This window comes from Pleurodeles waltl, chromosome 12, assembly GCF_031143425.1.
Source record: "Pleurodeles waltl isolate 20211129_DDA chromosome 12, aPleWal1.hap1.20221129, whole genome shotgun sequence".
Classification (NCBI taxonomy): Eukaryota; Metazoa; Chordata; class Amphibia; order Caudata; family Salamandridae; genus Pleurodeles; species Pleurodeles waltl.
In genome coordinates, this window is record NC_090451.1 from 605,650,616 (window position 1) to 605,674,619 (window position 24,004).

The following is a 24,004-nucleotide window of genomic DNA, read 5'->3' on the forward strand; positions in this document are numbered from 1 at the left end:
AGACTGAAGTCATTAAGAAACCTCTGAACATGTGCCCAGTTTACCAGACCAGGACTAAAGGTACTCAGGATTGTCTTGTCAGACTTTTCTCTATATGACTTTTTGGACATTATGCTTGGTATTTGCCAGAATTAGATTTTCATGGGATTGTAGAAGATGAAGATGCAAGATGTGGTAGATTAAGCGTGACACAACTGTCTCACTATATTAGGAAACCATTGAGGAATCATACATTCTACACCATTCTTTGTGCCGCTACATCAAGGGGCTGGGCAACATTATTCAAATCAATTTATGATATTAAATGAGGAATTGTGCACTGCTTCAGATCTGTCTGGCTTATTTGAGTGCCAAGTCTTTTTTTTGGTTAATACAGAGTAATGGAGTTGTCAACGGTGATGCGGAATGCTCTGTACTACTTTCTGCATTCATCAATCCATGCTTTTTGTTAAGACTGTTTTTAAATTGTTGATGCTGATTTCTGATCTGTTACCCTCCAAGTTGTCGCTATATAAGCGACTAACTTAAGTCCCTTTGCATTTTAGTGTACAACATATTGGCATTTCGGTGGTTGATTTGTGCTTTATAAAAATGAGAAATAAATAAATAGCTGGAGAACATGGTGTGAATGAAAGTTCTGTTTGTCCAGCCATTTCTTGAAACAGCCGATGTGGCTGGTGTGAGAGTATGTGCTCCCCTGGAGGTGGGGGAGGGGTGTGTAAGTGCTAACTTGAATGCAACCAGAGTTTGTTTCTCAAGTTGATCCTTTTCCACAGCTCCTACAGTTCCACGAGATGTTATTTTCATGGCTAACTCCTCTTCACACATTATTGTACGCTGGAAGCCACCAACACAACGCAATGGAAACATCACATATTATCTGGTGCTCTGGCAGCAGCTGGTTGAAGACTCAGAACTGTATGTCAATGATTACTGCACTAAAGGTGAGCTATAATGTGAATAGAGTACGTTTTCACCAAGGAGAGTGTTTATTCACCTTTTTTCCAAGAGTGTATTCATCATCTGTCCCAGTAACTAGCACACTCAACAAGCAATGTTCTCGCTAGTTTTGATTGATGATTTTGGGGACATGCTCATAAAAGGAAAAATAATAGAGACTATTGGAAACCTAGGAGTGTATCCAAGCTTCCATCCGAACATCCTTAGGAATTTGTCCAGACAGTGATGTTCCATAAGGAGACGTGGCACTCTTATTGCTGCCTAATCTGAAAAGTAAATTTGAGGTCCATAACAGATCGTTTCAATTATGTAAATTTCCAGCTTCGAAGAAAGGACAAGTTATTTAGAAAATAAAATGTATCATTCGATTTTCATCTTCTTAAAAATGCTCCCTACAAAATCACTTTACTCCCAGCATTCAAAAGTAAGGAGTGAAGTGCTCCAACCTAACAACCTTATACGAAGCCATGAGAATAACCACGTAATTATTATTATTTTTTAGCGAGACTAGTCCATGAATGCTCCTTTGCTGCATCCAATATTAACTAAAACGTCAGTACTTCTGTGGCAAGGGATAGCAGTAATAAAATGGAAATCTGATTATATTTGTTTGAATAAGAGCAACCAACATCCTCTCAATTGTCCATATGGCGACAATGTGTGTTTTTAAGGTGGTGTAATAGAACATAATTTAATTTGTGAGTAATGCTAGCATTCTTTTACTGTGATATTAGTGCTATATGAATAATTTGGCATTTGCGGCAGATTTCTTTCAAACCTTGCGTCTGAGACATCCAACAAATATGGGTCCCAAAACCTCAGCGATAAAAGAAAATGACAAAACATATGGTGTGAGGGAACCCTCATAATTGGAGGCACTCTCTAGTTTCTCTGATGTAGTTTCAATAACTGGAAACAAAATGCACCTCCAGTATCTGACCAAACTGCTATTTTAATCAGCACCTTCATGCTTGATCTTTTCTGGCATTTGCTCCTCACTGTAAATCAATACATCAAACAACCAATTACTTCTCCATTGCTAGAAACATATGAGTGTTTGTGATAGTCAATAATGTGGAATGTGCCCTAAACACTTACGATCTCTTGCAACTCAAGTCTTTCCATATAAGAAGCCTCGTTTTAATGGATGCCAAGGGGCTTGTCATTACATGCTCATCACATTCGCACCCTTGTTTCTCCCCTGAAACCTTTATGAATAACCTGCCAGTGTAACTGCAGTGTTTGCTTCTCTGCTCATCCCATGAGCGAGTACAAATTCCTGTGTGAAAAGGACCACTATTCTTTCTTCCACCTCTTTTTAGGTCAAACTATGTTCTAGTGGTCACATGCCAACACTGTCTTTTAGTTATACTGTGACAATTGTTTGGCCTCCTTTACAACATCCATTGGTTTACCTTCAAGCTACCTCCCCACCAATTAGTTAATACAAATGTGCTGCTTGACTATTGATGACATGTTTAGGTGAGACCATATCACTGCAAAGCTCTGCTACTTGTTATTGGTCGAAGAGTGAGCGCAGTTGAATTCTGTTTGTATTTTGGTCACTCTGTTTACAACCATGGTCCAAAAGACGTATGTTTGAATTGGAACCTTATAAACTAGACAATAATATTTTTATCAGTGCCATCTTTGTTGGCCATTTTTAGTCTGATAATTCACAAACAGATAGGTATCTGCTCTAATCCAGTGCATACTGGGTATATGATATAATATATATATATATATATATATATATATATATATATGTGTGTGTGTGTGTAAAGGTGAAGGGAAGCCAAACAGAAATATCTAAATGGATATTTTAATGTATTCCTTAAGCAAGTTAAAAATTGATTAAATCAATAATTAAAATAGGAACAATAGGGAACGGATTAAAAAAACATCATTAATCAATAACTACTGGAGATAGTACAAAAGTGTAACTGGTTTAAATTGCAGTGTGATATCATTTTTTATATTTGTTCACAAAAAATGTGTTATTTCCACCAGATAAGTACATGGAAACTCTATTTTTTCCTTCACAAAAACGTAAAATATGGATTTGTGTAAATAAAATAAAATATTAGTATATGGTCGCTTTTTGTTTGCTGCTGAGAAACCTTTGCCCCATCTTCTGCACATATAAAAAAAAAAAAAAAAACTAGAGCAAATTATAAACAAAAGAAACAAGTGTAATTCTGACTATTTGGATTTCTACCCGCCTCTACCCCAATACTTCTCTTGGTATGATCCTAAATGGGAACTGAGCAAAACAGGGCAATGTTAGGGTTCTTTCTAAATTACAGGAAAGAGGCAAAATATCTGACTACTAGTGACCGGGTGCCTGACTAGAAAATTCTCAACAACCTTTTGTGCTAAGATTGAACTGAAACATGGGACTGGGAAGAGCCTGATCATTAGTATGAGCTCTCAACATTCTGTCTCATTTGTTGTTCTTGAGGCCATATAAACTGGCGCCAGATGGTGAAAATATGTCTAGGTAAGACATTCCATCTTGAATTGGATACATTTAGCAAAGGAGGTCAGTACCTAGATCTTCTGGTGATTGAGACCTAACCTTCTCGTCTTATCCTGTGACTATCCTACTCTCTGCATAATAAATGTTGAAATGCCTACAAAAGAGTCTATAGCTGTATTCCGAGTGTGAACTTATGAAAGTACCAACCACTAAGGCTTCGTGTTCTTTAGGCAAGAGGGTCAGGAGGGACCTTAGCTCACTTGGCCGGAAAAAGCAGCTACTGGTTAATGTGCCTATTTGAGGCAATAGTTTGTCATTGCCAGTATGTTGTATCCCACAAAGCTCCAGACAGTTTGAAGGTTGCATGCTAAGTTCTACCCTCCGTCCCTGGAAAGATTGCCTCATTTTTGGAATGATTAAGCAGCAAAGAATTGGCAATCATCCAAGTCTAGGGGCCTCATTACGAGGCTGGCGGGCTGACCACAGGCCCACCAGCCCTGTGGAAAGAAGGCCGATGCGGAGCTGGCGGCCTCCTACGGCCCCATTATGACGTTTCCGGTGGGCTCACCAGCAGAAACCTCCATATTTGGAGGTTTCCGCCAGTCAGCCCAGCCGGAACAGTAATGCAGCATTGGCCTCGGCTCCACATGTAGCCGAGGCCAATGCCGAAACACAGAGGGGGCCTCTGGCACCCTTTCAATGTACAGTGCCTGCACAGCAGCAGTGCGCATTCCGAGGGTGCTGGACATGGCCATGGGCAGTGCAGTGCCCCCCTCCCGATGGCCCCCAGCACTGGGTTTTCTCCATGAAACGGCTGGCAGAAACTGGACTCGTGATCAGCACGGCTGTGCAGAGTTCTGCGCCGCCGTGGCTGACCACAACTCCGAACGCCGCCGTGCCACCGGGAACCATGGTCTCAAGACTGCCAGCCTAGCAGTAAGGCCCTAAATGTTATGCTAGGTTAATTTGACCTCTTTGCAGGGAGATGGATCGTTTGAGAATCTAATGTAAACTTGAGTATCATCACCACATTATTGAGTGGACAGTTGACACTTAAAAGAAGTCAGGAAGCGTAAGTAAGAGTTGGTAACCATGGTTAAGGAAAGAGTGAGGAGCCCTGGGGCTCCTTATAATCAACAGGTACAGTCTCTGATTTTGGATCTTATGATAGATTTATTCTGTTAACTGATTCCTTTCGAAGAAAAATGTGCACATATAATTGCAGAGCAGATGTAGAAATATAACTTTTTTGGGTGGAGTGTCCTCAAGGCTGGAACATTCTGCAAGTCAATGCAAGGAAGCTGAATAACCCTTAAAAATGCATTTCATGAAGCACTTATAAGGGCTCTTTACACCCTTTTCCGCAGACACAGTTGATGTTCTCTTGTGCATGCACTCTGAAATCATTTGTTGAATACAGTATCCTCCAAACTTGTACCCTTTGTAGAAATGTAAGACTCCTCCTCCCATCTTAAGGGACACTCTTATACGGTTCCTACTAAGATAACAGGACTGGCCATTAGGACAAGAGAAGTTAAGGATGTGGACGATGAGCCCTTCCCCATAATTCCTGGCTAGCTCACAGTGCCTTACCTCCACCCCTACCCTTAATGGCAAACTGAAAATGATGTTCTGACTACCAAGGAAGTTGTGGAAACAGATCTCACCCTTTTGTTGTATTTCTCATGCATGTGAATCAAAGCAAATTAACAAGCATTATGAACATGGTAAAGAGAATGAACAAATCAACCATAGTAAGTGATTTCTACATAACCCTAAGTCTATACTGAGAGCATGGGTCTACTCTCTGCCGTGGCCCGATCTACGAGGTTAGCCATAGCCCCCATACCTGGAGAACAGTGTCAGGAGTCAGACTATTGTGGGAATGGCAATTCTTTCAGGAAGCTGGTACATTAGAGCCAGCAGAGCTGCATGTTGAACACAGCATTAGTCCCAGGACGGACACAGCTGGAATGCCTCTCTGCCCCTTCCGGGTCAGTGCATCATTTCTATAATCAAAGCAACAATCTGTTAGAGGCAGAGCTCTGATTCCTAGTGTAAGTATTAGAAGCTGTCTCTGAAAGGGCAATGAAAGCACTAGGATATTGTGTACTGTGCTCCAAGCCTTGAAAAGAAAGTACTGATTAAATGTCAAGAAAAGGCTAGGTAAAACAAGCAACTCTTAACAATAAATTCTTAGAATAATATGCATGCAAAGTGTGTAAAATGTCACTGCTAAAAAGCACTGAAGCTAAAGCATATAAAATATCAAATTAAGCTAAAAATGGGGAACCAACTTAGGACCAAGAGGGACTCACTACAGCACTTTAAGATTTCTCTTTCATAAGTGAATGGCTGACAACATAGCGTGACTGAACCTAAGCTGTTTCTTTCAATATTACTCTTTTTATAAGGCATTTCTCATCATAAATGTCGATTCAACTAGTGAAATGACATCACACCCCTTTGGTCCACAATGAAATAATAATGTAGGCCTTTTATTTCACGTTTAACACCTCCACAACCTCCAATTTGCAGATGGTGGTCTCAGGGAAGATTAAGAAATGGAAATTGAGACTGGGGGAACCAGGATGTGCCAATTGTGCAAAATGGAAAGCCAGAGGCAGCGACTACTAGCCCAGACCCACTGAAACATCTGTTCATGGCTCATGAAACAGATCATCAAATCCGCTATAAATGGGCAGCACTGTCCTTTTAGTTTGCTGTTTAATAGTTGTATTGAAGAAAAAGGGATCATAAACTAGTCTATGTGACAACTACTCCTTTTTTCTGCAGCTAATGTATGAGTACAAGATGGTACATACAAAGGCGCCAGGTAGAGGATTGCTAACGTTTATGTATTTGATAACCTGTACTCAGTTGTTCCTTTGCATTACACAGGGGTTACAGGATTAACAAGTTTAATGAGTGTAATCAACACAGAAGAAATTGTTTGGGCTGTGATATGTAGAACCAGGTTAACTAGACAATCTAAACTCCTCTCTGATCTGCAGGCCTAAAACTGCCAACCAGCAGTGCTGACACCAGATTTGACAATGACGACGGTGGAAGCCATGATGAAGGCCATGACATTGATGACAAATGCTGCCCATGCCAGACTGAAGGTCAACTAATAGAGACTCCTGAGGGTTCCTTCCAAAAGAAGTTTGAAAACTTCCTGCGAAATGCTATATTCATCCCAAGGTAATGATCACTTTGTTGTGGGGTCTTCATACGTTAAGAAATGATGATCTATGTTTATTGTTAAAGAACCCAGTTGATAATTAAGGAGGCATTTCCTCTATTTCTATCATTGGAATCACACTCCTGCATCTCATTGTGTAATATTACTTGAAATTCCAGCAAGTGACTTTACCAGCAAATTAGGCATGCATAACAAACCAACCCACACATTTGTGCATGTTCACTGGAATATTCAAGGTCCTCTGGAATATCCCATTCTCAAACCTGCATTTAGAAATGGGAATATGCACCCTGCTGGGGTATTGTTCATAGTCCTATGTGCAATTTATGAGAGTAAAATGTCAAACAGGGTGGTGAATTTAGTCTCCCAAATTGTAGGTTTTATACATATAAGTGGAGCACAGATGTACAAAGATTTTTGTGTATGATGCCCTTAGTGTGTGAGAACTTTTTAAAATTATCTTAGATATGATGCACATTTGTATTTTCATGAAATAAGCACTATCTACCACTACAAGGCATCTAACTTACTGTTTAGGTAAGTTCTAAATATCTGGAAACTGTTTCGTAAAAAGGTAGCATAACTACCCCTGAGTTAGAGATATCTCCCTATGGTAAGTGCAACCTGTCGTGAAGTCCCTGATGAGTGCCCAGGTGGAGTAGGTGCTATTTAACTGAACCAATAAAATCCAACTCACCAGTGTTCAGAATTTATCAGGTGTGATAAATTTGCCACCATTCCAATTTTGGGGGGAATAACACACAACTGTTGGTACTATTCTTTTCCATTGTTAAATTTGGGCAGGTTTGACCAGAAGAAATTACACAAAGAGTGAGAACTTTATTGCACCTGATAATTACCAGGCACGTAAACTCCACACAACTTGGAATTCCACCACCTGCTCAAACAGGTCCTCGCTTAGGGGGTCGGAAAGCACCTGCGGATTCAAAATCATGGCCTTACATGAAAATGTAAAATCTTTCTACTTTTCACTTGAACGTTTGCGTCCCTCAGCATCAGGCTAGTCTTTTTCTACAGCTCCTGCAGTTCTGAAGTTATGGCTTACCTAGATTTGGCAAGAACATAATCTTACATTTCACTTCTGTCACTAATGTTTAACACCTGTCTAGGATGGAAGCAATAATTGGTTGGGTCCAAATGTACAAATAAGAAGCTTTTGTAAGCTACAGCATGGACAGTGCTTAATTTGTGGAGGTGGTTGCAAGTGATGGGAAAAACTTGACCTAGAGAAAGAGAGAGAGAGAGAGAAAGGCATAAAAGAGTGAACATAGAGGGCAGATAAAGATAGGAAAATTGTGACAAGGTATGAAAGTGGGGGTGAAAATGTAAAACAAACAGCAGGAACTGAAGAGTGGCGGAAGAAAGAAGCATGAGATGGGGATTGGTCGTATGCAGTGGGTGTTGGCCACTGGGCCTGGCCTTATAAGCAACCCATCCGAAGGCAGCCACCGCCCCCTGCAGGCTGCCAAACCCACGCCACTCACAGCCTATGGCGAAGCGGCATAAGGTTGGTCTTTGGGCCCCAGGGTCCCTTTCACCCAGGACTAAAACATACATATTAAGGGAAGGGGTGTGTAGCCCCCATCCCCAAGCCTTAATAGGCCCCGGGGACCCCATCAGTCGGGGCCAAATTCCATAAACAAGGGAGGGTCACACATACCCCCTCTTCTAGAGCCCGTGAACCATATTAGGCCCTTGGGACTCTATCCCCAGGGGCGAAAATGCATTGAAAAGGGGAGGAAAATTGTGACAAGGTATGAAAGTGGGGGTGAAAATGTAAAACAAACAGCAGGAACTGAAGAGTGGCGGAAGAAAGAAGCATGAGATGGGGATTGGTCGTATGCAGTGGGTGTTGGCCACTGGGCCTGGCCTTATAAGCAACCCATCCGAAGGCAGCCACCGCCCCCTGCAGGCTGCCAAACCCACGCCACTCACAGCCTATGGCGAAGCGGCATAAGGTTGGTCTTTGGGCCCCAGGGTCCCTTTCACCCAGGACTAAAACATACATATTAAGGGAAGGGGTGTGTAGCCCCCATCCCCAAGCCTTAATAGACCCCGGGGACCCCATCAGTCGGGGCCAAATTCCATAAACAAGGTAGGGTCACACATACCCCCTCTTCTAGAGCCCGTGAACCATATTAGGCCCTTGGGACTCTATCCCCAGGGGCGAAAATGCATTGAAAAGGGGAGGGGGCACGTGGCCCTTTCCCCGAACCTAAAAAGGCCCAGGGACCGCATCCCCCCAGGGCCAAGTAATTAAATAAAGGAAGGGGACACACAGCCACCTCTCAGGGCCTAATTAGGGCCCAAGGACTATATCCCCCAGGGTCATAATGTAAATAAAAGGGAGGGGCCACGCAGGCCCCCTCCTCCATCATCCAGGACAGTATCTTATTCTTATTGAAAAAAGGAAGGGGCATGCATGGCTCCCCTCCCTAAGCCTATTATGGCCCCGGAGATCCCTTTCCCCTGGGCCTGCTTTAAATATAAGTGGGTGCCCAGGTGTCCACCAGGGGCACCGACCAATTACCATGCTGAGGGCCACGAGGTAGAACCCCAGGGCCCACCAGCCTACTCCCTGCATAGAGTGGACAGAGAAACGGAACACAGGTCTTCTCCCAGGTGGCAGGAGTACTTTTAAATCTCTCATCGGCTGAAAGCATAATTCCATGGGAGTAAGCATGCGTTTCCCTCTTTATTGTAGCTGTACCTTGCATGTGTACCATGGTACATAGTGATGGCAAGGTGTTAAGCATTTGGCTAATGACTGCCTTTACAAAAGTTAAAGGCAACCATGTTGTTTTCACAAATATAGTGTACTATAGTATATTTTAAAATTGTTATACATTTAATTTTTTACAAAAAGTCTGTGCAGTACCACAGTAATACCTACAAAGTGCTGTGCTACTTAAAAAAAAAAAATACACTTATTAAAAATTATAAATACACTGTACAACACTACATTTCAGTAATTTAATGTACTACAATGCATTTGAATTTTTTATATGGATTATCCACTCTATGCTAATCCACTGTAAGCTATTTCACTGCACAGAGTTCCCCTGTACCCCACTCCTCTCTGCGCTGTTCCACTGTATGCCACTTAACTCTATGCACTTCCCTCTACACACTAAAGTCTATTCTGTTCCACTCTATACCTCTCCACTCTATGCCACTCCACTCTGCCGCATGGGGCCCTGTCAGGGGCATGGGCAGTGCAGGGGCCCCCAGGGGCCACACGACTCCCCATACCGCCAGCCTTTTCCTGGCGGTTCAGACTGCCAGAAAAAGGCTGGCGGTCGGGGACTCGTAATCCCCTGGGCAGCGCCAGGCCCATTGTGGCAGAAAACCGCCGGCCCAGGCGGTGCGACCGCGGCTCTACCGCCGCGGTCAAAATACGCCGGGAGGCACCGCCAGTCTGTTGGCGGTGCTCCCGTCGTTTTGGCCCTGGCGTTGTAATACCGCCAGGGTGATAATGACCACCTATGTGTTTTGCGATGTCATAAGTGTTGTTGTAAATGCTGTTTTATTAGATGGTCTGAGTGATATAATATAAAAGGTATAAGCAGTGCATGGAGAAGGTGCAAGTTATAGTTAATATAATGTGGATACTGAGTTCAATAGACTGTGTATGGAAGTGGCGAGTTATAATAATTTGAAGGTGTTGCGTAAATGTTTTTGATGATACAGGTTTGCATGCTTTTTTTGTGCTGAAATCAACCAAGTTTTAAATAACAATAGTGTTTATTCAGTACCCATACCGTGCACTAAGGGTACCAACTAGCTCCATGTCATTAAGGACATGGGGCTCCATTGTGGACTTTTATTTTCTAAGAAATACATTATGATAGTTGTAGTTATCATTACATTTAATTGAGCCAGCTGGAAAAATGTACTTGATACAGTAATTACTGAACAGAATATGGGGGCATTTTGCCCTTGGTAACATTGAATCATCTGGCCATCCTAATATAGACCAGGAGGTGCAATATGGTTTTGGAGGGATAGACCTATGTTTTCTAAGATACAAAATGATCTTCTACTAAACGCAGTGTCAGAGCTTGGCAGCTACATGTAGTTTTCATGTATTCAAGGCCAATAAATGAGAGCTCTTGAGTATGGGAATTGTAGGATCTCTTAAAATTGCTGGTAAAATAAATCCAACAGAGCTAAACCTTTTGCAATGAGTGAGAAATGGCATAATCCTTTATTAGTCTGTTAGCTCTCTTAAGTGCACCGGAGAGGTGTTCTCTCTTTATTGGTTGGTCACACGGATGGTCTCTGTCTCACGTTTTAAGAGCTGATAAAAATACTTCATTCAGTCTATTGAAATGGGAACCTGATTATGACATAGCAAAATACTAAGCCATCAAAGAAACCATGTTCAATACCTGAGTGTACGTTCAACAGCAAAGTCCATTGTGGGATTTTTAGTGTTAATGTTCCTTGATTGAACCAACTGGACTGAAGCTCTAAAGTACAATGACTTGCGGAACACCAGACAGCAACATGGTTCACATATTGACATGGAGGCCTCTTGTACCTTTAGGTGAAGGGCAAAATTAACTGAATCTACATGTCCCAGAATCACTCCTTTAGTTGTGTAAAATGGAGTTTGAGCTGAAAAGAAGAGATACAATGGCTTCCAACTCAACTGTACGTTAGAAACATGGACACATTTTAACAGCCTAACTTTCTACTTATAAAACATGTCGCAAATGCCAAGCCTAACCGAAAAGAAACATTTTTGAATATTCTGGAGAAACCTTTGGCTAGATACAATAAATATCCCAGATATGAAAACATGCCGAAACCACATATTTCAATGTGAGAAAATTCACAAATTGAAGACCAGATAAATTATCTCGAAGGATCATTCAGCTTCTCTGAATGAGGATGCCAGAGTTTGCTAGGGTCTAAGCTGTTATAGGATTTACAGGGATGCTCCTGTGTTTGTTTCCCCTTTCTTCCAAATGAGCCTCCATTTACTCTGGCTGTATGATACAGCCATTTGCACAGTACGGTAAACATCTTTTGGCGGAAGGCTGTTTACTAACCAAAGAAGAACTCTGTTGCACAGGCCTCTGATTAGAAGGAAACAGCAATGCAGCTTATCCAAGAGATACTCGATGAATATTCACTCTTCTTCCCTTAGGCACTGTTTCACCTGTGTGCGACAGTACTCTTTTCTTAACTTACTTAATGTCCTGTCTAGCCTCTGTTCCACAGTTAGCATCCAGTTGTTCCATCCCAGGTTGAGAGACACAACAAAGGATTAGGACTAATAATCCTCCATGATTTTTCAAAAGTGGTACGACACCCGGAACACAAGGCCTCTCTACTGCAGGCCCTGTAATTGGATACGCCATATAGAAAAAAAAAATCATTTATTGTCCTTGTGTAGCAAACAATTTAAGCTATTATTTAGGAATTCCAGATTTTCCAATTAAGGAAATACCTATTCTGGCAAAAGAGATCATGGAATAATGAACTGTAACCCAACTATTAAAAGAACTCAAGGCATTGGCAGAAAATAGTAGAGAAATTGCATGTAACTAACAGCGGTTATAGTACAACAGATGATTCCTTGACATGAGGGACATCACGCTCCAGCCCTGGGGTTAAACAGCACCTTTTCCAAGTTTGTTAGTAAAACTGGTTACGTTTAAATAATCCAGACTACAAATCCACTATGCATTTGGTTGTTAAATGTGAAATTGAAGCTGGGAAATTATGTCCCAGGTGGCTTGCAGTCGTTAGTAACCAAATATAGTGTTGTGTTGGTGGAGTGGAGGACAAGCAAGGTAACAGATCCACTGTTTTTTGTTCTAAAACTATATTAACATAGGGGAGATTATTGCCTCAAATCACCGGATTTACTTTAGCAGACTCAATAGGACAAGAGGTCACCACAGTGGAAACTAATCTTGAAGGATCTACTTTTTCCCCACTCACAGGGCACTGGTGTGTGAATTGGGACCCTTAAATATTCCTACAAGTGTACACTCCTCATTCCACCAAACTCTCAAACATAACTAACAGCCAAGGTGACCCTCCTCCTCACATGGGGTCTGGTGGTGAAGTGTCTGAAGTGTCATAGTGAACTACAGTCTGAGTCTTGAGTATGGATCTAAATTGACACACACCCACTATAAGCCAACAGGGCATTGTTCACAACAGTTTTCATTTCTCTTTCATTTTTGCAGGCCTCCGTGGAAAGTTGTGAAAAAGAACTCCTCAAGGTAAGAAATAAGCTAATTAGATTACCAGATATCAGAGAGATGGCGGGAGGCTGGTGGTTGGGTGTGTTAGAGAAGATACCACTATACCGTATCTCATTCAAATGAAGCTAAACAGTTTTGTTTTTTAATAAGTGTAAGGATATTCTATGCATGTAGCAGGGTAACATTAGTGCTCTTCCTCGAGGTGCAGAGGTGTTGAGCCTCTCTCCCCTTTAGCTAAACTGCATGCTGTAGCTGTTAGACCAGCACGGCTTAAACGGGTAAGAATGCTGTCACTTGTTTTTAAGAGTCTAAAGCAGGGAGTTCTCCTTGATAATGGAATGCATGCTTTTTGGTTTAATTTTGTGAGCTAGCAGGGACCTGAAATTTGAATCAAGAATTCAACATGCCTAATTGATCTCCTAAAGAAGGTGCAAAGATTTATTGTGAGTTCAGCCAAGAAAAGCGAGGACCTACTGTGGAGCTGTAACTTGTTGGTCCAGGATGTCAGCTTATCATGTTGACAAATCCTCACATTAAAGTGTGACTTCCACCAACAGGAAGGAGGATCTTAGGTGATATAAACAAACTATCATAGAGGCAGGTTTCTCATCCTCACTACAGATTGGCCTGTAATGCTGTCATTGCATTGAGTGAGAGTAAAAGCCAACATGCTGACAGGGACCAGCATGCTCAAAGAACCAATTAAAACCCAGTTGTGGGTGTCTGAGTGGAGGGAAGCAAAGTGATATTCACAGACATCATGCATCCCTGATCTCCCCAATGTAGATATTAACCAATACATTTCTCAAAGATGACAAGCTCACTGTAGCCCTGGGCAAGGCAATTCCTATTCCCTCAACTTTAGAACTCCAGTACATATCTTGCCAACTCATAGATGGCTCTTGTGCAACTGAATCCTGCACAAGCAGCTGTGGGGGATTCTACAAATGCACAGTTGACAAAACATGGAAGATTTGACTCTCCTTAAATCTTTAAAAGTGATTTGGCCACTGTAGAAAATTGATTATTATTTGGGGTGGGCGACTGCCCACCTAAAGTAATAACAGTTCTTGTCACAGTGAACCCTCAAAATCACTAAATTAACCTGGCCTCAACCCCTTGGTTGCTGTGGAATAGAGCAGAAATACTTAACTTAGTGCAAAATGTACATTATTTATGCAGTACCAAAACAGTAATAAATTCGAACACCACGTAATCTATATAGAAAATAGAGTAAAATGTAATAAACAAAATGACACAACAACAACATCAATTCTATAAGGGGAACCGGAGACATCAATTTGTCAGTAGAAATATCACATAAAAGCACTTAAATCCATCAATAATCTAAGGAAGTGATAGACTGGGTCCTAGGCACAATTTGAGGCCAACTGCAATGAAGCCCTAGTCAGATGCTCCAAGCAGATTGGTCCTGGTGAAAGAATGGAAGTCAGGAGGTTTTAAAAACTTTCTAAGTCCCACTTCAGAGAGGGACTTTGTCACTGTTTAAAAAGACAAATCCTCTCCATTCGGGCCGGTGCTGAAATTGTAGCCACCACCAGGGAACCAGATGCCAGACACTTGAAGCCAGTTGGTCCTGCTGGAGTTCTGGAGCTTTGGAGATTTCTCACTGAAAATTTTAAAAGTCCCAATGCAGAATTGAGCTTACTAATTTTATTAGAGATTCTAGTACCTTTAAGGGTTGAAGGGTACAAATTCAATCTGATTCCATGGAACCTGATAGTCGGATGCTTTTTCTCACATAGTAAAGGTTTTCAAACATTTACAAACTTTCCTCTGGTGCCCTTAACAACCACAGGAGTACACCTTTAAGACCACCAAGACCAATGGGAAAGGCACTTAAAGAATCTCAGGCTGTCAGGCAGAGACAACAGCAACGTCCAGTAAAAGATCCAGTTGCCAATGGTCAGCTGGGCACTTCAGGGACAATGCCTCTTGCAGCATGTTACTTTCTGTAGCCATACTGGAGGTCAGCTAATTGACTGTGGGAGTTAACTTCTTTGTCCTAAGTACAAGAGGGAGCTTTTCCAGTTCTTCAGGCCTCCTTTCAGGTCATAGGCAGCAGGTCCCGACCACTTCTGAACTTCTGCAGGTCCAGTAAGAGTTCTCACAAGGAGTGCCACATTTATGATTGGCAGTTGTTAGTGGGCGTGGGTGACTCCTAGTCATTTTCTAACTAATGGAGTTACAGATACCTAGGGTAAACCCAGCCCCCCTTTTCAATAATTCCTGTTTGCCCAGCTGAAAACAGACTAAAAATGCCATGTGCCAACACAATGCCGAGATGGCTGAAGTATTCTGGCACACTAAATTTGGCCTCTGATGGTTGGGAGAGGGTGTGTTGCAGCATCCTAAAAAAGTCACCAGTATCCTCCTACATCAAACTCTAAATTTCAGTTTGAAGCAGGCCCTGGAGACATAACAGAACAGTAGAAAGACGTCTGGTAAAATATAGCAGAATCCCTCAGTGACCAAACAGAAATGACACCATAATGAATATCTGGTCCTATTTACTCTCTTTTTTAAGAGTGCTACATTTTTACATGTGCCTTAGGATGTTTTACCAAAATATTGAGTTAACTTTTGTCTTACTATAATATTGTTGCCTTTGTATGGTAATATTAAAACCATTGTGTGGAATATTGAAGGTAAGTATATTGTTTTTAATGTTGCATTTATTATTATTTAAAAAAATATCATTGTATATAATATGGGTGTATGTAATATTTCTTTTTTATAATATTGTAGTTTATCTCTGTTAAAATATTTTGGGAGAGCAGTGTTGTTTTTCTAGAAGTATGGGGGTAGTGCTTAAATGTTTTACATTTTATTTTTTATTTCTTTTGATGTATTTTTTGTTTTGTAATTTCACATTTTTAGTTTAGTTTTTTGTAGTTGTGTGATGAAGGATGTAGAGGAGAAAAGGGGTGAGAGTGTTTTTGCAAGTTAAATGTAAAGATGTTCATATATTTATAAAAATTCATTTTTTAATATTTTTTAATCAGGGAGTGTTTAAATGTTAAAATTGATATTTTTAAAAATGTATACTAAATGCAATTGTTTGGCAATTGTAAAAAAATAAATAGTTGTAATCTACAGAATTCCTAAAGCATATTGTAAGGTAGGCTAATTAAAATGTTATTTTGCAATGCGTTTATTAAACGTTAAGAGCTGTATTTATTGTAGAACTTTGTTTTATTTTAAGATTTGTAAACATAAACAGGATTTTTATTTGTGCTGAATTTTATATTATATTTACTGTGTTTTTAGTATATGGTTTTATTTGAGAGGAATATTAAATATACTCCCATTAAAATGAAACAGGCTTTCCCAAAGTAGCTTAAACTGTGGTGGGAATAGTAAATGTATCCCCTCCAGTCTCCAACACTTTCCCCAATTTAGCTTAGATTGGAGTGGAAATAGTAAATAATCCTCTTCAGTGTCCATTGCTTTTTCCAATATAGCTTAGATTAGAGTTGGAATAGGAAATCTAACCTCCTTCAACGTCCAACATATCCGCCTGTGTAGCTTAGATTGGAGTGGGAAGAGTAAATCTAAATCCTTCACTATCTATACTTACTCTGAATGTATGTGACATAGGAGTGAGAGCAGTAAATGTAACCCCTTGACTGCCCAACACTTTCCCTGATATAGCTGAGATTAGAGTGGGAATAGTAAATCTACCCCCCTTCAATGTCCAAAGCTTTCCTCAGTGTAGGGTTGTTTGAAGCGGTAATAGTAATCTAACATCCTTCAATGTCCACTGTTTTTCCCAATGCAGCTTAGTTTGGAATGGGAACAATAAAATGTCTTTGAAGTGTAAAGGTTTTGTCGGAAGTAGTGTATTTGCAATACTGAAAATAATTGTAACACATTTTTTGCTGTTACATTTATATTTACAGAAGCAGTTGTGTTTGTAGAGGCACTATCACTTTTTCATGTTTACATATTTTTATTCTCTATTGCATTTTTACAACTATTTATTCATTGTCACTGCTATAAAGATTTTTATATTCCTTTTTATAATTTACATAACATTTCACATATAGGCTTTACATGTTTCCATATTTTACCACTTCAGAAACAATTTTTTTACAGTACTTTTTTGTCAAAGAATATTTATTCACAAAAATGTTTTACAGCATTTTGAAAAATACATGTATATATTTTTACATTTTAAGTATTGTATGTTACATTTAATTATAATTGTTAGCACTTTTTAATATATTTTCATATTTTAATGTCATTATATTTTGCATATTTTTAAACAATTTTAAACATTATTACATTGTTTTGAACTTAAAAAAATTCTTATTAAACTTTTTTTTTTTATTGTTATCTATTTTCTTTTTTTGCTTTTTCAAAATGAACAAAGAGTATATCAACATTGCCCCTATTGGTGCCACATACAGTTGTTCGGTTCAGATTCTGTGTGCAATAATATAACTCCAAGTGCATACACTAAATTACACATCCAGTAAAGCCCACGTCCTCTCTTGACCCCTCCCCCTATGACTCCTCAAAGACTGACAGCAGATATGTAGTAAGAGGGCCACAAATGTCTTTCAGCCATGAGGGTCACAGCAGTTCTTCTGCATATAGTTCTAATGGTCCCTATATTACGCCAAATCTGTGAGCCATTGCTGATTGTTAGGTACTGCTCTTTTGCCCCAATGCAAAGCAGCTCTCTGTGTTGCCAGCAACAGGGCAACTGCCACAAAGTTACCATTGGCCAGTTGGAAGCCTTTTACCAGTCCCAGTAAACACACTCCAGGGCTGCAGTCCACTGGTTCCAACACAATTTCCCCCATGCCTTGATTTGAGTCCAGAATCTTCTGACAGAAGCGCACAACCAGGCTAGATGCAGAAAGTCTGCATCTGGTGTTCTACAGCTTACACAGTTTGCATACCCCTCAGACCATATTTGCACAGTTGGCAGGTGTATAGCACATTAGTTGTAGATATTTAAAGTGCATAATGCACAAATTACAGTTGGATGTAAGTATACCCATCTTTGCTCAGTAAAACTCCCAAACAACCAATTCCATCTGCCTATCAAGCACTGCATTCCATTTCTCCAGCTCCCTATCTGGGGTCGGTGGTCTATCTGCCTGCACCACTATATACAATTTAGTGACCAGACTCCTGCGCATGATACTTGTGAGCAGTGTTTGTAATGATAAAGTGTAAGGAGCTCTGCAGGGAACCTGGGATAGAACTTGTGCTCTAAGGCGATAGTATGTAAATGTCAATAACTGGGTAGGCTGGTGCATGTGTGAAATATCATTGAGGGCTATGGAACTGCCATTGGGGTAGGTGTCACCCATGTTTTTCAACCCAGCATGACCAAGTAGGCCCAGCACCTCACCCTCCCATGTAACCGATATAGCATGGTGAAACGTAGAGGGAATGCTGGTGCATATAAAGGGTCTTGCCAGCTTGTGCTCCAAGTGCTTGCTACTGTTGATTTCTGTTCGTGTCACCCCCTCATGTTTATGTGGCAGTAAAGCCTACAATGGAATGGGGTAAGCGCCATCATGCTCCACTGCAACGTGCTGAATATATTCATGCGGGACGTACCAATAACGCACAAAATTGGGCCTGAGCACATAAGCAATATAGTTGTAAGTCATGTGCATTGAGACCTCCTCTGGGCATATGGAAGTGTGAGTACATCCCATCTAATCCTAAATTGCTTCCCTGCTCATGTAAGTGTGATCATGTTTGCCAGAAATTTTTAATGAATTGTTGTGATAGTATAATTCGAATATTTTTAAGTAGGCACAGGAAATTGGACAGCATTACCATTTTCATGATGGCTATCCTGTCTGTTAAAGGCAGCTGCAGTTGTGACCACCTGGAGACTTGGTCCTCTAATCGCAAGATGGCTTGCCATAACTGTAGCATATCACCACTTCCAGATCGCTATGAATCCAGATGCCCAGATATTTAACAGGGTCCATGCTCCACACTAAGGGAAAGTCAAGTGGGTAAACTAGACTCCATGCTGTCAGGGGCAATTTGACCGACTTTGACCAAGTGATGCTCTGACCATAGAATCACTCAAACTTCATGTTTCCCCAAATTACAGGTGATAAATAGGAAGGGAAGGGGGTCTCTGACATCTGTGTGCGTATGGCCCTCAACACTCCCGCCTGCATGCCAACGCACCCCCCCCGATTGAGACCTTGAAGGCCTTCCATAGTGTGTCCACCTCTTCCACAGAGCCAGCATTCTTGTTCAACAGTAGCTGAGCAGAGACCATCCCGGAACACTGGATCCAAGAGGGCCATCGCCTGGAAGCATCACATGAATGGAGTGGGAGTATGGGTTGGGATTGTGATCAGTAGCGTTACAGGGGCATGGTCAGACATAGTTTTAGGCAGGTGTGTGACCTCCATCATCCAGGCACAAATCTCTCAGGATACTAACCAGTAGTTTAGTCGAGACCACAACCCATGTACAGAGGAGGTTAATGTACCTTTGAGTTGGGGGCCGGAGCCTCCATATATCTATGATCCTGTAGTCCTCCATTCTATCCTGCACAATCTTTGCAGATTGTTCACCACGCCACTATGTCCTGGCTGGCTGGTCCATTTTTGGGTTTAAGTATGTGTTTAGATGCCTTCCCCACACAGTTGCTGCCAGCATAAAGGTGTGGATGTGATGCCAGAGTGTCAGACAGAATTCAGGATCATCCAAGTTAAGGCCATAAGTGTTTTTTTCCACAGTTAATTTAGTACTGTAAAGGCTTCCCTTTATTATCGCAAATCAGCCCTGCTCATCCACCATGGAATGCATAGCTGTAAACGGCACCGCACGCTTCAACAGATTAAGAACACCTCTAGAATAGGAGGAGGAAGCCAGTCTATACACCGCCCAGCGAGCACCAATGGTCTGCTCTGTGTCACATGCTAAGTGTGTCTCTTGCAAGAATGCAATCTGGACGTGATCTCCTGTTGAGGTAGGAGATTGTAGATTATCTCCCACAGTACATAGCCGCTGCTCTGCTACATTCACAGGTTCAGCGAATCAGTTTTCCCATCGATGGACTGTAGACTCTGCTGCATTGCCATCACCGTGGTCTCCAGGGCAGATGCATCCTGGTATCTCACTTCCTGTTCCTGGTCTGACAGTATCTCCTGTGGGGGCTTGGCAGAGTGCCTAGACTTGAAATTCTGCATGTTTGGCTGAAATCTGTTTTTCCCATTGTCGCCAGCAGGTTTGCTCCTGCTCAATCCATGGGGGTTTACCACTGATTACCGTATATAGCTCGCGGTTTGTCCCATGCAGTAGACAGCCCCCAAGTAGTGCAGCAGTGCTTTAGTGGTGAAGAGGGCCACAGGCACATCGACTAGCGCCTGCACCACAGCCAGGGTATGTCTGCCACCACCAGCATGCCTCAGGATATTGGGCCTCATTAGGAGACTGGTGGGCTGACCGTCGGACTCCCAGCCCTGTAGAGAGGAGACCACCGCAGAGCTGGCGGTCTCCTTCCCCCGGCCGATTACAATGTTTCCACTGGGCTGACCGGCGGAAACCTCCTTATTAAAAGGTTTCTGCCAGTTACCCTAGTGGAAAACGAGCTGAAGCATTGGTCTTGAATCCTCATAGAGCCGAGGCCAATGCCATCACACAGAGCTGTAGCAGACAGTGCACATTGCAAGGGTGCTGGACAGGTGGGCCCCTGCACTGCCCATGACATGATTGTGGGCAGTGCACGGTCCCCCTGTGGCCCCTAGCACTTACCTTACCCCAGCCTTTTAATGGCAGGGAAACTGCCATGAAAAGGCTGGCAAAAAAGGACTTGTGATCAGCACAGTGGTGCTGAACTCAGTGCCACCATGGCTGACCACGATTCTGACTGCTGCCACTCTGTTGAGAACCATGCTCCTGGGGGTGGCGGTGGTCCCCTGGTGGTCCGACCTCCAGAGTCGTAATCTGGCAGTCGGACCGCCAGACTGGTAGTGAGGCCCATAATCTCTTCAGTGGTGAAGCGTGTGAAGTCATATACAAAGGTTTAGGAGTCCAGAAGCGGAGTAGGGGCAAGCAGCCTCTCCACTCCAGCCTTATTCACCCATCTCGGCCACCCACAGACCTCCGCAGCCATCAAACTGGGTCGAGGGATCAGCATGCGAGGTCCACCCTGATAGAGGTCTGAGGATATGCACCAGGTCCCAACATCAGTAGGATAGGCCCCAGTCCAGACAGCAACCCCACCACAAGAGAGCAGCAGTAGGTTCCAAAATGGAACGGAATCCCTGCTCCTTCCCACTCTCACAGTCAAGTAATGAATGGTTACAGCACAACAGGCGAGTGCAATCCAAGTCATGGAGTATCCCAGTGATATAGGTGGTGTTTAGAATGTGGGAGCAGGGGCCTCTCCAAGATCCGGCCGCAGGATATGGGCTGCGAGGCAAAAAAGCTGTGTTTAGGAGAGTGGTCCACAGAATTAGACTGCCCAATGGGGTCACTGTGTCTTCAGGAGGCAGGGCCACACTCCCGCCATTCCTGATGCCTCAAGCATCCCTGGGTGGTCCGCTGATGCCGTACTTTTTGTTTTAGTGTCTTCGCTCATGCATGACTTCTCTTCTTCGCTGGCCAGATCAGCATCTCTCCCACCACCACCAGCTGCTCACAGTCACACCGATGTCTCAAGTGCCCTTGAACAGCCTGCCACTGCCTCACCTCTTCAGTTGGCCACCTTCGATCATTCAGGGTTGCTGTTCATCACCTGTTGGATCTGCATTTCCCCCACTAATCACATCTGTTCACCGTCACCCACAGCAGTTGGCGCTCCTCACCGGAGGTCATTGGGCTGCTAGGAGTCACTGCTCCAGGCCTGCTGTGTATCGCCTTAATACCGGCCCTCCACAAGCACCATCATATTAGAGTGGCCCATGGGGCAGGCATTCGTGGGCTGCTATTTTCATTAGAGGAGCCCCAAGGGTCATATTATGGGGCCATTAGAGTTTCCTCAGCCTCTCTCGCATATAGGCTCTGTTTTGCTGCAACTGGGCTGGTGAATGGCAGGATATTTGTCAGATTAGAAGTCCCGGTTGGCAGAGCTGTACTACAACGCAGCCATATTGCTGTGGGCTCACTGGCATCCCCCCTCAATTGTTGTCTATGGATCGGTGGTCATTTGTATGTTGATTTAGCATCCATTGCTTTGCCACTACTTTACTTTTTAGCATGTGAACCTCATTTTCAGTCGTTCCAGCTTTAGTTTTGCCGTGGTTTCCTGTTTTTGATCTACAGGTCAGGTAAGAGTAATTTTAAGCTACTTTGCAGGGTTTTGTAAATGTGGGTGATTGTTTAGGGTTAGCATAAATTCATTTAGTACTCCTTAATATATTATGTATCTTTTAAGATAATATTATTGTACGGTGTAGTAAGTGTATGTTATATAAAACTTAATGCTATTTTAATTGTTATTTTTAAGGGTTTGTTTGTGCCTTATGGGCAGACATTTTGGCCCTGATTATAGGTTTGGCGGACCTCCCCGCCGGCCCCATTATGTCTTTCCTTCTGGGCTGACCATCAGAAACCAAAGTTTCCACCTGTCAGTCCAGCAGGAGAGTGGCAGCAGCACTGTCGCCGGCTCTACAATGCTGCCGCCCACAGGGGGCACCAGCACCCTTGCAATGCGCACTGTCTGCACAGCAGACAGTGCGCATTAAGAGGGTGCTGGGCAAGTGGACCCCTGCGCTGGACATGTAGTTGGTCTATCCAGTGCAGGGGCCCCCCTGTGGCCGCCTGCACCTGTTGGCTGGCAGAGAACCAGGTTGTAATCAGCAGGATGGCGCTGAGGTCAGTGCCAACCTGGCTGTTTGCAACCTGCACCCACCGTCAGCAAGTCGGGATCAAAGATCCTGGCGGAGACAGCAGTAGGATGGCAGGGCTGCCAACCAACCTTGTAATGTGGCAGTCGGGCCGCCACAACTGTGGCGGTCCAACAGCCACTGCGAGTGTTGCGGTCCGAGACCGCCACACTCCTAATCAGGCCCTTTGTGTTTTTTTTTTTTTTTTACAGGTTTTTTAATCTGGATCCAGGTTTTGTCCTCTTTTTTTGCATGCATTTTTATATACTTCTAAATGAAATACATTTTGATGGTTTCAGAGGAGTATTGTTTTTACCTGCCAATATGTTTTTACACTTTGAATTTCTTATTCTTTTGGGAGGTCTTTTTTCTGTATTTTGGGGGATTTGTCTTTTGATGGATTATATTGAGATGATGGCCATCAGCATCAAAACTTATATATTTTATCTGTAATGGTTGTGAAATATTTCTTGCTTTTATAGTTGATTTGTTGTTATAGTCAGTTGTGTGGTATACATTAATTGTATGTTTTTTGTTAATTGGGCTCAGGTGTTGAGTTTTTAGAGGTGGTATTTGTGGGTTCACTGTAAATGTATTATTTATTTTTGTAATTTCTACTTCAAAGCCGGAATGAATTTTGTTCTTAATAAAATCTAAATTTTAGACTGATTGGTAAAATTATTAAAGTAACATTAATAAATAAATCACATTGTTTCAATTTTTGTATTTGCAGTTGTGTTTTAGTTTTAGACATTATAGACCTTGGTTGTCACCAAATATTTATAGTTTACATTGTAGTATTTGATACATTTCTTTGGTTCGTTTTGATATTTTTGGTTTTAGTTAGGTTGTTAATTCCTATATTCTAAATTGCTTGTAGCTTTTTTTCAATTTTTCAAATTTCCAGGAAGTTGGTAGATTGTATGGTGGCTTCCGCCTTGTGTGCCTTAAAAGGGGTTGTGCCACTGTTCCACTGCATTATTTGTTTTGACTTGCTGTGTCATGGTACTATTATATACGTTCCACAATGTTATTTGATATTTGATTTGGAGTCTGTCACCTGAATGGTGCAGTATGCCAACCCAAGTATGTTCTAAATATCCTACAGGGGGACTTAGGGCCTCATTCAGAGTGTGGCAGTCTTCAGAACTCCACACTCGCGATGGGAGTAGGACCGCTGCACTCCATGGCATGGGCAGTGCAGGCCCCCACTGCCCAGCACTGTCTGTATTGGCCTCAGCTCCTTTAAGGGAGATGAGGCCAATACTGT

The 24,004-nt window shown here is 42.3% G+C and overlaps 1 protein-coding gene across 1 annotated transcript in view; it reads left to right on the plus strand.

Moving 5' to 3' along the window:
* Positions 1 to 24,004, plus strand: part of INSRR (insulin receptor related receptor) — a 449,037-nt gene that overhangs the window by 293,064 nt on the left and 131,969 nt on the right. The window contains exons 9-11 of the mRNA XM_069217860.1: positions 777 to 944; positions 6,454 to 6,643; positions 12,872 to 12,907. Of these exons, the coding sequence (XP_069073961.1) occupies positions 777 to 944; positions 6,454 to 6,643; positions 12,872 to 12,907 (394 nt within the window). The remainder of the gene's footprint in view (positions 1 to 776; positions 945 to 6,453; positions 6,644 to 12,871; positions 12,908 to 24,004) is intronic.